The sequence below is a fragment of the Tasmannia lanceolata genome, unplaced genomic scaffold (genome assembly GCF_043159265.1).
Source record: "Tasmannia lanceolata isolate RefF3 unplaced genomic scaffold, GAP_Taslan_0.1 ptg000006l, whole genome shotgun sequence".
Classification (NCBI taxonomy): domain Eukaryota; kingdom Viridiplantae; phylum Streptophyta; class Magnoliopsida; order Canellales; family Winteraceae; genus Tasmannia; species Tasmannia lanceolata.
In genome coordinates, this window is record NW_027518683.1 from 19,995,357 (window position 1) to 20,011,415 (window position 16,059).

Genomic DNA, 16,059 nt, shown 5'->3' on the forward strand with positions numbered 1-16,059 from the left:
ACCAAAACAATTTATTCAAAAAAATATTTTTCGAGAAAGAAATTCTAAGAAAGACAATTTAGGAAAAATTGCCCTACATCCGCTAATTCGGTGACTTCAGTTGGCGAGGGATGGTGCCTCCAAAGAAGCCTTAGCTTTATTTGATTCTCTTCCTCATTAATTTTGTCTTAAGTTATATCCAGATGTCTTTTCTTCTTTTCCTCTTTGTATCTTGACCTTCTTGGTCTTTTTGAGCTTAATATAATCTTGGCCACTCAAAAAAATTTGCCCAACATCCAGACACCCGCATAGTTCTAACAACCATATACTTGAGAGGATCAGTAGATTATATAGCTAGAAACACAAACACGTACAAATTTGTGTTTCTCGCTAAGAGCAGGTATTGTTATCCACACAACTTCTACCTTATATAGTCCACAAAACCTCAAAATAGATGGACCAGACATCACATCTATTCCCGCTCATTTTACTTAGACATGGACACAAGGTATCGGACATTGTAAAGCATGGAAATTCAGAAAAGTAACATGTACAAAGAGTCATGTCATTGAAATATGTTGAATAGATAATAATTCATTTGAGTATAATCTATATGAAATGAATCTAAATAAATAGAAATATATTAAACTATATGCATACACATGCCAGTGCAACTTATGCTAATTATAATGAGGCCCTAGATCATTACATAGGAGTTACCTTTTCAAAGAATGAAACAAAAAGCTCAGACAGAGAACTTCGATTTGCTTGGTTGAAGCCTTGGGATCTAAACCTTGCAATGCTTGCCGTACATGTATCTTCTATACGTCTCCCGGCAATGGACCTCATTCCTACGTGAGGGAAAACATGAGCACAGAATTGATCAAGCACACATTCCATTACTCACAGACCCTGATAGAACCTATTACACAATAAAGTTACAAATAAGGATGTCTACATTCATAGATACATTCTCATTTTCTTTTTCTTTACGGAATCATGGTTTTAAATTTCGGTGGGGACCGAAACCGAAATTTCGGTCCGAAAGTTCGAGAAAATTTCGGATTTGGCCGAAATTTTGGATTCCGGTGGGGTCAGAAATCGGTACCGAAACCAAAATTTAAAACCTTGTACGGAATCTGTGATGCGTGAATAATATAGAATTCCTATGATATCATCCCTTCAGTTGGTTAGGCCTCAAACGACATGCACCTGTAAGATCATCAATAATATTTCCCTCGTAGATGTCCTTCAGTGGAGGGAAAATTGGTGGCTTGCATGTCTGCAGTGAAGCAGCAAAAATCAACTAGAAAAATAGTAAAAGATTTGAGAAACACCTGAACTTTTAGAAAATCCAGGTAACATAACAATTAGCTTCCAACAAATGCAAAAAGGCTAAGGCAAAACATTATCATATACATATACCAAAGATGAAGTCACCTGAAAATGGAAGATAACCAGCAAGGAAAGAGAATAGGAATTCAAAGTTCCAGACTTTGGATCGTTGATGTTTTTTGTTTTTGCCCATTCTTTGATCTACATGAGAAAATCATATATAAGACACACATCGATACTCAATAACATTATTTCTATGTTATCAAAACATACCAGTAAAACCATATCACGGAATCGCTCATCCATATCAGCGATCCATAACAGAAACTTGGACTTGATTTGACCCACAAGATTATCGATTGAGATATCGCATGAAATGTTTGAGTAGTTGCTTTGAAATATTAGAAGGGGAACCCTTGCATTTGGAATGAATTGAATATTATGAGCAATATCTGGAATCAGAACCTTGGAGTCAGACACTCAACACCGCACTTGAAGGATGACGGGATGCATCTAAAAGATCAACTCTTAAAACTTCAAGAGAAATATTGATGAGTATATTACAATACGAACCACAAATTTGTCAATCATTAGGAAACAGAGCCATTCAGGGATTATATTCTGGAAAATACACAGACTCACCTGAATTTATTTAAGTGAAGTGATATATCCGCCCCTTTTGATTACTTGGGACACCCAGCTTCAGTGAATCAATGACTGCAGAGGGCCTGATGTACTTCATGTCAGAAGGATTCTATGGGGATGATTGCCACATACACTGCTGCTGGGTGTCCCAAGTAATCAAAAGGGGCAGATATATCACTTCCCTTTAAATCAAAAGGGGCAGATAATTTAATTTTTAAATTATCGCATGTTATCTATGAATTATATCCAACTTCACAAACTATCAAATCAATGAGATCTTCAAGTGTTCAACTAGCACAAACACAGGAACACATTAAATAAGTCCACACTATAGAGGTACAGTCAATCTCCTTAAACTAGATCCCTGTAGCTGGCTTCCAAGACTAATGGTGACCAACCACATTACACCGCTAGTAAGTAGCATGAGTGATTAATTAATACTCCGAAATAAAGAAAAAATAGAAAAATAAAGAGAAACGCACAAAAGCCAGCCAAAGGGACACATACAATGGTTTTCTCTTGGTGGAAAGAAGTAAGTATCAATCATGATGAAAACCTAAAACCACTATTAAAAAGTATTGTTTTGAGACCTAATATGAGGAGCTCTACTGTAAATTTTCTTTTATTTTCTTGTTTTTTTTAATTTTATTCCTTATTCTGGCTTGTCCCCACTGTAAATATTTACTTTTTTTGTAAAGACCAATTATTGCCAATAAAAAGAGATCTACATATTCGTTTTTGGTACACTCTGTCAAGCCTGTAAAATCCCTTTCACTCATGTCCCTACGATTCTCCAATGTATGTTTTTTTAATGGAAAAAGAGACGGGGTGCACCATGAGGACTTCCCAGGAGGTCGCCCATCCTAGAACTACACTCATTCTCCAATGTAAGTTTACGGGATGGCATTGCAACAAATCAGCCAACACCAGACTCATAGATAAAAAAATACGTTAATCGGACTAAGGACATCCTTTTCTTGGTCCTATTTATGTTCAACATTCTCCAATGAAATATAGGGGCTGTTCTTTGCCAAAAAAAAAAAATAGCCAAACCAAACTGGGAAAGTATTCTACATTAATCGGACCAAGGACGTCCCTTTCTTGGTCTGGGAAGATTGGAACAGATCCATCAAAATCCAAAGTACCACTATCCATTGGAGTACACCCCCATGACGCCAAACTCATAGTACCGCACTCACAGTGCACCCAGCTCTAAAATGTATCATATCGAGCTCCAAACAAATCAAGGTTTCGTTTATGTTAATTTTGGAACAGCTCCTATTTATGTGAATTTTGGTTTCGTTTTCAGTCGATACAGGAACGGAAATATTTCGGTTTCAGTTGAAAATTTCGGAGGAAATCTTGTAAAATCACGGAAATGTATGGATACATATGCAAATGATAAAAAATTTAGATGAAACTTCATAACATGCTAGAATAAGCAATACATACTTAAAAAACCATCACATAAGGTAGAAAGCCATCCATAATGGATTAATCACATCGATCACCTAGTGACATGCGTTGTCGCACATGTAAGGAAAAGTACAATCAATAAAGAAATGCAATGTAATGAAGTATACGAAAGTAAAATGACAAGTCATCCCTCAATGGACCCCAACTTTATGTCAGTACCAGAGTTATGAGGTGTTATTGATCCCATGTCAATATGACATCCCATGCATAAGATACGATTACTTTATTGAACAATCCAATGATGCCGTATACCAAATATCATTATTTACATTAATGAAATGAAATGCAAAGTAAAAATGACTTCACATTGAAATGAAAAGTGGGCCCACAATCGATTCACCTAGGATTGGCCCACAAAGCATGTTGACAAAGCTAAAAAATCTCAAGTATTTATCTACCTTTGGAATTTTTATTGGCACCATCATTTGCACCATTTATATCTGAATGACAATTTATCTATAAGTACAACAAATAAAGGACTGAAAAATCAAAGAAACATGTTTTGTAAAAAAAAATTCCTAACTTTTTAACGTTTTCCAAAAATGTTTTCCATAAAAAAATTCCAATTTTTTAGGGTTTTCCAAAAAAAATCCATGAAAACATGAAAAAATGTGTTTGTTTGATTTGTAGGGTTTTTCGATTTATAGCAGATTAGGGTATGATTTTTATGAAAAAAAAAGTTTTATACGTTGTAAATCGGAACATTTTTCCATTTTTTATCGTTTCGGCCATTTCGGTCAAATTTTGGTCGACCAAAACAATGAAGTGGAACGAATCCATTGAAATTTCATTTCGGTGGGGATGAAAACAAAACCATTTCAATCGTTTCATGTCGGTTTCGGGGGAAATTTAAAATCATGCCTCCAACAGAAGCCCTTGAATACCCTTCTATTCATAACAGTTATAAATGCATTGATTAGTTACATCGAGGTGTCTTCATCACTCAGCCATGCTGTGTTCTCAGAATGGATGGCTTATTTGTAGAAGCATAAATGGGTCAGTGAGCCAATATCTTTTCACTGTCTTGCATTCCACTATCTAACAAACTAACTGAAACAAATAATGAGTAAAGAAAAGGAGCAACTTGTAAATTTGATAAATAGTGTTGACAAAAGCAAAACAATAGGAAGAAGTTACCTGCCCTTCCGAGAGCTCTCAATACATCCCTCAATAAATTCTTCTTCTGTTTTCTCGCAATAGATGAAATAATTGAATTAGGTAGTTCGATAGAAATATCCAAATCCCCCGATCTTGTGTAGAGATTAGAAACAAAAGATCCAAAAGGCTCGACACTGGCACCTGTTTGCAACATTTCCCATTGTAAATGTCTAAAAAAATTATCAATTCTCATCCAACTGAACTGTACATATAAACTAAAGAGTGAATAAAAACTCCCAAGAACCATGTGGCATACAACTTCTACAGTACCAATCAAAAAAAAATACAACTTCTACAGTATTTTTGCTATATTATCTAACATGGATTTGTAACGGCGTACTTTTTTTGTCAAAAATGTTTGCAATGGCTTACTTTCACTTAATTAGAGCAATTCTTCAACAGTTCCTAAAGCATATATTACTTCAAGCACATTCATCGGCCTTCTCTTTTACTAGTGGACTTTCCCGTATTATTAATTGGTGTTACCAATTGAGGCAAAAGGGAAGTTATTGAGAAGGAATATGCAATCCAATAGTTCACCTTGCCTGTCAGATGCAAAGGAGATAAGAAATTCCATATATAGAAAACAGGATCAAAATGGCCGTCATGCACATGCAAGGTACCAGATTATGGGTAAACCAGTAAACTGATTCCAGACTTCCAGTATAAAGATATCTGCCATATAAGTTTCTTAAAAATCCTCCATCAAACTATAGAATGAAAATAATTCATAACACAACTCAACAAGAAGGTCAAAAGTATATTTATTGAGAACTTACTGAGAATATTAGCAGTCCGATATCTACAGAACATTCCTCCTCAAGGACTTCCAAAATGCTTATGTACTATAATTCATGCATGAAGTGAGAATTCGATATAGTGGGATGTGCTTTTATCACATAAATGTGTATGTCATTATCACATAAATGTCCAATGAACGGATATAAAATTGTTAATCCGTACGCAGCATAGTTGTCCATACCATTTTGTTTCATCCGGAAGAGACAAAACATTCCATACTAGTTGCAAAACCAATACAAAAAACATGAACAAAATGTTCTGTTCAAAAATCCGTTCTGTACCGATCTTATTCCGTTCCAATTTGTCCGTATGGAAATGCATTTTTTAAATTTCTAGAAATGCCCACCAACAGCTCTTTTTCTATTTTTTAACTTTTTTACCCTCTTCATTGTTTTATAGCTGTTTGAAGGTCTTTTGGGTCATTTTACCTCCCTAAACAGATGAGGACCATAAAAAGCCCATCAAACCATCCATTCTCTTCATTTCCTCAACACTTCTAACTTCCTAGAATCCTTCTTTCGGGTTTTCATTTAGTTGTATTTCATTTTCCATTACAATTTCAATTAATTTTAAAGAACAAGATAAGTTCAGGACTTTCTGGAGGAGCCTCATCTATTAGTTCTACTCCCGCTACATTCGATGACATGGCATGGGCTTATGGTACACTGGGCCATGTCAACAAAATAAAACAAATTGCATATTTTTTAATAAACTTATATAGACTGTAGGTATTAGTTTATTACAAGAACGTCTAGTGGATGTTCCGAGAGAAGTAACAGAATGTAAGGTCCCATCATGTGTAAAAGGGAGAATGACAACTTTTAGAAGAATGTAAAAAAGAAAAATTTATAAAAAATTGTTATGGCAGAGGCTGATAATCCATATGGTATGCCAAAAATTTATCTAGGAAGAAGTTACTAATTTTCAGAACTAGTACATAGGATCGGCATAGATCCAACCATTGGATTTCTTCAAAATTTGGATGTATGGTAGGGATCCTTTATTAAAAAACAATATATAAATTTGGGGCCACTTGGATAATGAGATGAAAAAATTTCGGTACTCTTTTAAAATTGTTCAGGTTTTTATCAAACTTAGGACTTGATCCAACTGTAGATCCAAATGTAGTTGTCAGATCGAGCGGAGATTTTAACCTAATATGATGACTATAGATCATAAGAGAATTCCAAACTTATACCTAAATTCATCTGTTACATCATGAGATAAGTTGATTCAAATGTGACTAGGTTAATTGGGTTTAGGGAAAGGTAAAATCTCAGGTCTGTAACAGTGTATAATAAGAGTTAAGAGTAATCACGTAATTACATACCCTCATAAGGGTATTCTTGTCATTCTTGTACCCCTACTTGGCTTACACACATGCATGCACGTGCGCGCGCACACATATATTCTTGTGGGAGAGAGGGAACAACTCTCTCACCTCTTCTCTTCTCTCTACTCCTCTCTTTCTCTCTCTTCAATCTCCACTTCATGGACTTGATTCATCGAACATGGTATCAGAGCAAAGGTCCCTGGTTCAAACCTCCTTGATAGTAAAAATCAATAAGTCCTGGCCACTCTTCTAGTTGAATGTAAAGAACGCCTTCTTGCATGGTGATTTGCAGGAAAAGTCTACATGAAGCAACCTGTTAGGTATGTTGCTCAGGGGGAGATGAGGCATACAGTTCGTCGATTGAGTAAGGCCCTGTATCACCTTAAGCAGTCTCCTCGCGCCTGGTTTGGGAGATTCAGTGAGGCAGTAGTGCAATTTGGTATGACACAGTGTTGTTGACCTCTTGCATGGTGATTTGCAGGAAAATTCTACATGAAGCAACCTGTTAGGTATGTTGCTCAGGGGGAGATGAGGCATACAGTTCGTCGGTTGAGTAAGGCCCTGTATGGCCTTAAGCAGTCTCCTTGCGCCTAGTTTGGGAGATTCAATGAGGCAGTGGTGCAATTTGGTATGACACAGTGTTGTTGATCATTATGTGTTCAGTTCACATTCTAAGGATGGTCGTAACTTTCTAGTTGTTTACGTAGATGACATCATCATTATTGGGAGCAACAAAGCAACAATGCAAGTATACAGAAATAGAAGAATTTCCTTCAGAAAGAGTTTTGCATAAAGAGTTTTGCACCAAAGACGTTGGACGCCTTAGGTACTTTCTTAGGATAGAGGTAGCTTATTCACATTGGGAACTATCTCTGTCACAAAGAAAGTATGCACTATATATATTGGAAGAGACGGGCCTTCTGGGAGAGAAGCCAGCTGAGAAACCTATGGATCCAAACGCCAAGCTTTCTCTTGATCAGGGAGAGTTGCTAGAGGATCCAGGCAGATATAAACGCCTTGTCGGGAAACTGATCTACCTCACTCTACAGACAATTCATTTGCAATCAGTTAGCTCATGAGCTTGCCACGCACATCTCACTGGTCAGCAATCACCCAGATTGTGAGATATCCAAATAAAGCTCCTCGTAAAGAACTTTCTTCAGAAAGCATAGTAATATGAGGATTGAGGGATCTTCTAATGCAGACTGGGGAGGATCCCCTGTAGACAGAAGGTCTACGACAGGTTACTGTACTTTCATTTGAGGTAATTTGGTCTCATGGAAAAGTACGAAGTAGGACGTAGTAGCCAGGTACCATGGCCTATATAGGATGTGAGTTGATATGGTTGAAATCTTTTATGTAAGAGATTGGGTTGCCTTACTCATCACCTGCTTCACTACATTGCAACAACAAGACAACTGTTCATATAACTCGAATCCAGTCTACCATGAGAGGACAAAGCACATAGAGGTGGACTATCACTTTATCCGTCAAACGGATTCAAAAAGGGGAGATCTGCACCGTCTTCACAAGATCAAATGGTCAAATAGCAGACATGTTCACTAAACATCTGAGTAGAGCAAGGTTGAGTGATTTGTGTACCAAGCTGGGAATGTATATATACACACTCCAGCTTGAGGGGGAGTGTTAAGAGTAATCATGAAATTGCATACCCTCGTAAGGGTACTCTTGTCATTCTTGTAACCCTACTTGGCTTACACACACATATATTCGTGTGGGAGAGAGGGAATAACTCTCTCATCTCTTATCTTCTCTCCTCTTCCCTCTACTCCTCTCTTTCTCTGTCTCTTCAATCTCCACTTCATGTGCTTGATTCATCGAACAATAAGGTTTTTGATAGGTTCTTGAAGGGTTCTTGAATCTGCAATGATTCAAGAATTACAAAGAAACCACTACTATTAAAGTTAAGGATAATAGAGTGCGTTTCAAGGTGATAAAAGGTTAGAGGCAAGGATCTAACAGTGATAAGCCTGATGCTTAAGGCCCGGGAGGAGAAAAAGATGGGAAAGAGGTCAATGGGGAAAGCTCAAGAAGATGATTTAATGGTTGGACACTTATGGAAGGAAGTAGAGAGAAGATGACAATTTCAAATGTAAACAACACAAAATACTAATCAGGATCTCTTGAGCAATGGTTGGCAACCAAGCTTTAAATTTAATTTTATTCAATCATAATATTGTAACCCATGGGCCTTTATAATTTATAAATACTTCAAACCCTACAAAATTCATGATTAAAGGATTAAGACTCCTAAACCTCATCCAAATCAAGTTGTAAACCCCGATTCCAACCCCTACTATGACTCCTATCAACTTAAGACTCCTATTTTCCTTCTAAAAACAGAATTCTTAAAAAAATGATTCCTATTTTCTGCCAATAGTAACAAGACCGGTGCCAAATGACTTCGTCGACTCCTAATGACTTAAGGACTCCTAACTCCTCATGAAAATTAGCCCACTTCAAGTTGCACAAAAACAAGGACTCCCTTATGTTGTAACGTGGACCATTGTGGTCACTTAACAACTTAAGTGATTAATTACAAATGACTTAAATGCCCTTATCACCTAATATTTTCATAATAAACATGTGGGCCTCATTTTGAACACCAACTACTTAAAGAAACCAAGTGATATTAGTGGGAAAACACCATGGACCCCTCCTCTAAATTAAAGGACTTAAGAGACACCTAAAGGACACTTAAAAATAAGAATGTGTGCACTAGGATGGCCCCATCAAGAAGGCATTAAAAGAGATAGAGCAATTTCTAATTATAGTGGTTATACAAGCATTCTCTTCATAATTATTGGCCTCTTACCAACTTTTGCATTCATTTAAGGCAACATTAACTGAAAAGCCTGCACTTAATATATGCTGCACAATAGTATAAAGGTTCAAGTTTCTTTTTCTGCAAGTAACTCAAAATGTAATTCTAGAAGGCAAATTATTTCTGAGTTTTCTCTGGTCCTGACGAAACAAGAAAGAACTAATGCGGCGTTTCAAGCCTAATCTATAGCAGAGAAGGCGATTATCTTTTTTTTTTGGTGGATAAGACGTGACCATTTAATTTACTTTGAAGCATCTTGTGAAGCATAGAAATTAGATATTGAATAGAGCAAAACAAGTGCCTTTAAAAAGAAAAGAAAAATGTGAAACTATTAACAGCAAATACAGCACCCATTTACCTCTCAGGCTTTCCACCGTACCAACAATGGTTGTGAACTCATTAATAGTATTCAATCGTTTCACTTGATCTTCTTCCAAGGGTTTGATCAAAGAAAGGATATTCGTAAGAGATAGTTCCAATACACCAAATGCACCATAGGCAGATCGAAATTGAGGACGATCCATTATACATGCAACTACCTGCTCACGGTGAAAATAAAAAAGACTAGTAAATCTGGAAAAATCAACATTTCCGCTTTCACAATCCAGTCCATTAAATTACAAGGAGGCTCTAACCTATATGGTTCAATAAGTCAAAATTTCATATTCAGAGGGCCTTATGCTAACAAAGAATATAAAACAAACCAAAATTTTGGTCAGAAGAATCCCATCAACAACTAAAACTGCTACTTCCAACCCCGCGGTGATGAGTGAAAAACAATGCATGCATATTTACGAAGCAAGAGCTTATCTTGGAGTAATAACCATAAAATAAACCTGCAAGGGGAACATCACAAATATAGACTTCATGCAACAAACAAATTGAACATAACAATAGAAGGTGCTACACTAAAGATCCAACTAACGTAACTAGCAAAGAAAAACAATTATGGAAACACAGATCAACTCAGGCACATGTGGATTACATAACAGTATGCAACAAATAAATCAATAAATAAATAAACAACCATGAGATGAGAAAAGAGTGTAGAAGAGAATCATTATTTTGTGATAACAAGAAGAGGGCGGCCCAGTGCACGAGGCTCCCGCCATTGCGGGTCTGGGGAGGGCTAGATGTACGTAGCCTTACCCCTACTTTGCAGAGAGGCTGTTTCCGTGACTCAAACCCGTGACCATCAGGTCACAATGGAGCAACCTTACCGTTGTGCCAAGGCTTGCCCTCTTTTTGTGATCACAAGAAGATCAAAATAAAATGAGATGACAGCTCTGTTATAGTATAAAAGAATAAATAACGCCTTCTCCAACAGCTTAAGCTTTTGGAGTAACCGGTTGTTTCACAGCAAATGCCTGGGTTCAAACCTCCTTGATAGCAAAAATCCACATGCAATGGCCAAACCCAAAAGAGGGGCCACATGTGCCACGTGTAGGCCAACCAAAGAAAGAGGGGCCACACGTGAGGGGGAGTGTTATAGTATAAAAGAATAAATAACGCATTCTCCAACAGCTTAAGCTTTTGGAGTAACCAGTTGTTTCACAGCAACGTATAGCTTTAAATTTCCATTGAAATCGACACAAAACGACCAAACTGTTTCCATTTCCATCTCCACCTCCATTGAAACGCATATCGAAACTGAGACTCGTAGTGGTATATTATATTATTAGGTGTTACATAATTATATTTATATGAATTACATATTAAATGTGGTGTATTTATTATGTATAGATATTTTTATAAATTACATGTGAAATGTGGTATGTATTGAATTACCAAACATGCATGGCAGCCCATGTCACTACGTGTTGGATGTTGTTAGACCATTTATAGGTAATTTTTTTGTCTTGTGTGATAGTTTCTAAGAGTACATTTGTGCTTATTCTAGCACCTCATGAAGTTTCATCCTAAATGTCCATCATTTACATATGTTTCCGTAATTGTACAGGATTTCCACCAAAATTTCCATTCAAAACTGACATATTTCCATTTCCATAATATGATAAAAACCTATGATTTGTGGACACAGCCACAAGGGTCGTGTGTCGACAAGGACACGAACAAACACAGCAAACTCCCAAAATTTAGAAACGGGGACACGGGTAAAATATAAAGTGCATATAATCATGATTTGTGGACACAGATTCATGTGAAGAGTTTCAACATGGATATGAGGTATCTGACATGGAAACCCCTAAAAATCTAGAAATAGTGGCACATTCATACACTTACATACAAATAAAGTTATTAACACTTCTAGCAGTACGCTTAAAAGGGTCTAAATGAGTGTTGACACGTGTGGACACAGGTGTCATGTCGGACACGACACGACATATTTGTTTGCAATAAATTCAAAGTGTCGGCCAAATCATAGATAAAAACGCATACCAAAATCAAAACATGAAATCTTGCTGCAAAGCAAAACACAACACCACAAACGAATGGCCTCGGTAGGAGGGATCTTTAAATCAGGGTACCAGCCACGAATCTTCCCATGCACCTACCATATAATGATCCCATCAAAACCAGTTTTAACTATGTCAACTTGTACCATCTATCGTTTCTAAGTCTCAATACCTAAATTTCTACAGTCAATCCGACATTGTTTTGAATAGAGCAATCCCGCATTCTTTTGAATAGAACAAATAAATTGATTATATCCATGCAAAATCCGCCTTATCACCCATCTTACACCTCATGAGACTAAAATCACTCCAATAAACCAAATGTTTGTTGAAAAAAAACTTTTGAATGTAAAGCAATTAAGACAAGACATCAAATTAACTAAGAACTAAATAATTAAAAACTAAAACTGACAACTATAAAGTATTTGGAGAGCGCTCCTCCCTCGGCGGTCATGCGCTATCATAACTCTCTCCCGGTCTCGTCACATGGATCTAGCTGAACATTCGCGTTAATATGCTCTTCAGTGTCTTTGCCCAACAAGCTATCCATACACTAATAGAGACCCTCTTTTACCTCATCCGCATTGGAGAAGTTAATCTTCGTATTTGAGCCGGGGATTTAAATAGTAGCCAATTGCATTAAAGGGCGATGTAATTGTGGAGTCCATCTCTCATTTATCTTCCTCCTAATAGTAAGATAATTGCTTATCTAGCCCCCACAGTTAAACGCAATCTTTTCCTTAGCTGAACCCATAATATCATAGATGAATCCCATAGCAGGTCTCTCCTCTAAATTCATCTCTCAAACAACACTATCTTTTGGCGGCGTTTTAGTCTTAAAATGCAAAATGCTACATGTGGCCAAAAGGTACGATCAAGCAGTACAGATGTGCGTGCATTTACACCCTCAACCTTCTTGGAATAAACATTGCTAGTAAAATCCTCAGAGGAAAACAATGATATTAGAAGTTGCTTCTGCTTATACAAGCTCTATAATGTGAGACGTGTTGTGGCAAATATAGTAACCACAAGACAGAAAAGCTCACGATTCTTTATATGAGTTCTCATCAAGCTAATAACCCATGGATGCCCATAAATAAACTTAGTTATTTGCCCAGCCTTCTCGGTGGTCTCGGCATGCATCTTCAACTTATCTACAATCAATAGTATCAAGCTATGATTTGACACACTTCGAATTTATTGCCGATTCACGTGTCATGCCGTGTCCAACACGACACTCATGTCCACACGTGTTGACACTCCTTTGGACACTTTCGCTTGTATTGCTGGAAGTGTTAGACTTAATGTGGGTGTGTGGACATGTTTTTGTACCGTGTCAAGTGTGACATTCTGTTTTTTTATTGAATATTGTGTTTACCTCATTTAGACAACTCGTATCCATGTCGAAACTGGACACACGAATCCATATTCACAAGCATGATTATATATACTTTCTATTTTAGCCGTGTCCCCGTTTCTCAAGTTTGGGGGTTTGCCGTGTCTGACACTCTGTGTCCATGTCAACACACAACCCTCGTGTCCGTGTCCAAAAATTATAGGTATCAAGTTAATGCAATTAGCAACAAATGGAGCCCAATAATATTTCTTCCTCGTTGCCATCAACTTCCTTACTGCGCTAATATAGCTAAAATGGTTATCAGTGATAATATGGAGTACCCTCTCCTCTCCAATCTTCTGTATCACATCATCAATAAGGCAAAACAACATATCTTCATCACAACATATCTTCATCTTTGATGAAACCCGAAGCATCAATTAAACATCTATCCTTCCCATCCGTCCACCCATTTGATATGACACTGCACTCATATTTTGCCCATGCCTTCTTATGGTCTTCCATCATGGCATTTACGTTCTTAATTTCTTCATTGAGGATCCATGTCCTGATCTTATGCATCGAAGAGGGTTTCAGGCCAATGGAATATGCCTCAATCACCTTAACCATAGCCTTAAAATATGAGCTACTCACAATCACAATAGAAAAAGGAAGGGCATTAGCATAGACAAATCACCCTATCTTTTGACGAACTTCATTTCTTTCTTCTTTCTTCTTTCTTCTACCAAAAGTTTAGGGTGGATTGTCTAGCTCCGTCGGTGACAAACTGATCAATGGGAATCCCCGGCTTAGGTGGTTGAGAAGCACAACAACCAACATCAGTCCCAATATCAATCCCCTCGCTACTAGGACTATCACTTTCAAACCTCTTTCCAATGTCCACAAGATGTTCATTTCTTCTATCTTTTTCGTTTCTAGAATTCTTCAAAGCATTTGCACATTCTTGTTGAACTTTTAGTGGATATTTGGTGCACGTTTTATTTTGCGTTGCGTCCCACTAAATATGTTGATATGATTAAGGATATATAAGATGAAGCAGTAACTAGTGTCAAAACTACGAATGGCAAATCTAGTGAGTTTCCAATTACAAAAGAATTGCACCGAGGATCGGTTCTAAGCCCTTATCTTTTTATGCTAGTTATGGATGAACTTACGGAGGGTATCCAGGACGAGGTGCCGTGGTGTATGTTATTTGCAAATGACATAGTATTAATCAACGAAACCAAAGCAGGAGTTAATGCTAGGTTAGAGCTATGGATAACTACTTTGGAATCCAAAGGGTTTAGACTGAGCATGACTAAGACAGAGTATATGGAGTGCAAATTTAGTAATGTACAGAGGCGGGTGACGATGTAGTAAATATGATTGGACAGGAGTCACCTAAGAGGGATATCTTTCGCTATCTTGGTTCAATCCTACATAAGGAAGGAGATATTGAAGAGGATGTTAACCACAGAATAAGAGCAGGTTGGTTGAAGTGGAAGCAAGCTTCAGGAGTTCTGTGCGATAGTAAAATACCTACTAGGTTGAACGGAAAGTTTTATAAGATAGTTGTGAGGCCAGCCATGCTGTACGGCTCAGAATGTTGAGCCACCAAGAAGCAGCATGTGCATAAGATGAGTGTAGCGGAGATGCGAATGCTTAGATGGATGTACGGCCACACAAGGTTAGATCGAATTAAAAATGAAGACATCCGTAAAAAGGTGGGGCGGCATGAGGAGAAGATGAGAGAGCACCGCTTAAGATGGTTTGGGCATATCCAGCGTACGCCTTAGGATGCTCCAGTGAGAAGAAGTGACTCATGCCAAGTTGATAGAGGAAAAAGAGGTAGGGGCAGACCGAAAACAACTTGGGTAGAAACAGTGAAGAAAGATTTGAGGGATAGGAACATGACAGAGAACATGACCTTGGATAGGATAGAATGGAAGAAAATGATCCATGTACACGAACCCAACTAGTGTCAGGAGTAGACTTAGTCAATTTGAGCTGGGTAGATCTTTTCATCTTCTTCATGAAAATTTTCTAAAGGATTCATTAGCCGAGCCCAACTAGTTTGGGACAAAGGCTTAGTTGAGTTGAGTTGAGTTGTCCCCGCCAAATGATGCTTGAGGCGGTTGCACCTCCGGTGGACAATCATGAAGAAAAAACATAAAAATAATATTCCTTCTTTTGTTCCCCATCTATTTCTTTTCCATATCTCCATGCAAAATCCACCTTATCACCCATCTTACACTTCGTGAGATTAAAATCCCTATAAGAGATTACAGAGAGAGATTCCAGATTACACGGAGTGGTTCCAGCATCGTCGATGGGTTCGTAGCCTGCAATACAATACTGCAAAAGCTTTGGTGGAAGCCCCCACCGTCCCGGAACAAGTTAAAGGGATTATCAAGCGACAGTGGAAGCAATTCCAGGAGGACTACAAACTTATTGCTGAAGAGTTCTTCCCTCTAACAGGTACACTCAATATAAAGAAGATTTGTATACCGGTGTATAAACTTGCTTTTTCCGGTGCTGGTTGGAGTATCCAATAACTTGAGAAGGCTTGAATGGGAGGCAAAACGAACCCTTTGTATTCGCAAGATAGCAAAGCTTAAAGCTATCTGGAAGAACCCGGTGGAAGTGGTTCGCTATCCACAGTTTGCCTCGGTTTTTTTCCCTGATGATATGGAACTGGATTTGGATATTGGGATCCTAATGGTAGAGCTAAGCG

General features: G+C 37.6%; 1 protein-coding gene across 4 annotated transcripts in view; it reads right to left on the reverse strand.

The window, feature by feature from the left end:
• HESO1 (Nucleotidyltransferase family protein) overlaps positions 1–16,059 on the reverse strand; it is a 36,273-nt gene that overhangs the window by 17,549 nt on the left and 2,665 nt on the right. For 2 of the 4 annotated variants that reach the window (XM_077382809.1, XM_077382812.1), the window contains exons 2-8: positions 10,277–10,408; positions 9,931–10,111; positions 4,573–4,734; positions 1,588–1,766; positions 1,420–1,515; positions 1,192–1,261; positions 700–830 (exon numbers count right to left, since the gene is read on the reverse strand). In XM_077382809.1, the coding sequence (XP_077238924.1) occupies positions 700–830; positions 1,192–1,261; positions 1,420–1,515; positions 1,588–1,766; positions 4,573–4,734; positions 9,931–10,111; positions 10,277–10,357 (900 nt within the window). In that variant the 5' untranslated portion in view covers positions 10,358–10,408. The remainder of the gene's footprint in view (positions 1–699; positions 831–1,191; positions 1,262–1,419; positions 1,516–1,587; positions 1,767–4,572; positions 4,735–9,930; positions 10,112–10,276; positions 10,409–16,059) is intronic. The other 2 variants (XM_077382810.1, XM_077382811.1) reach the window with 1 other exon arrangement.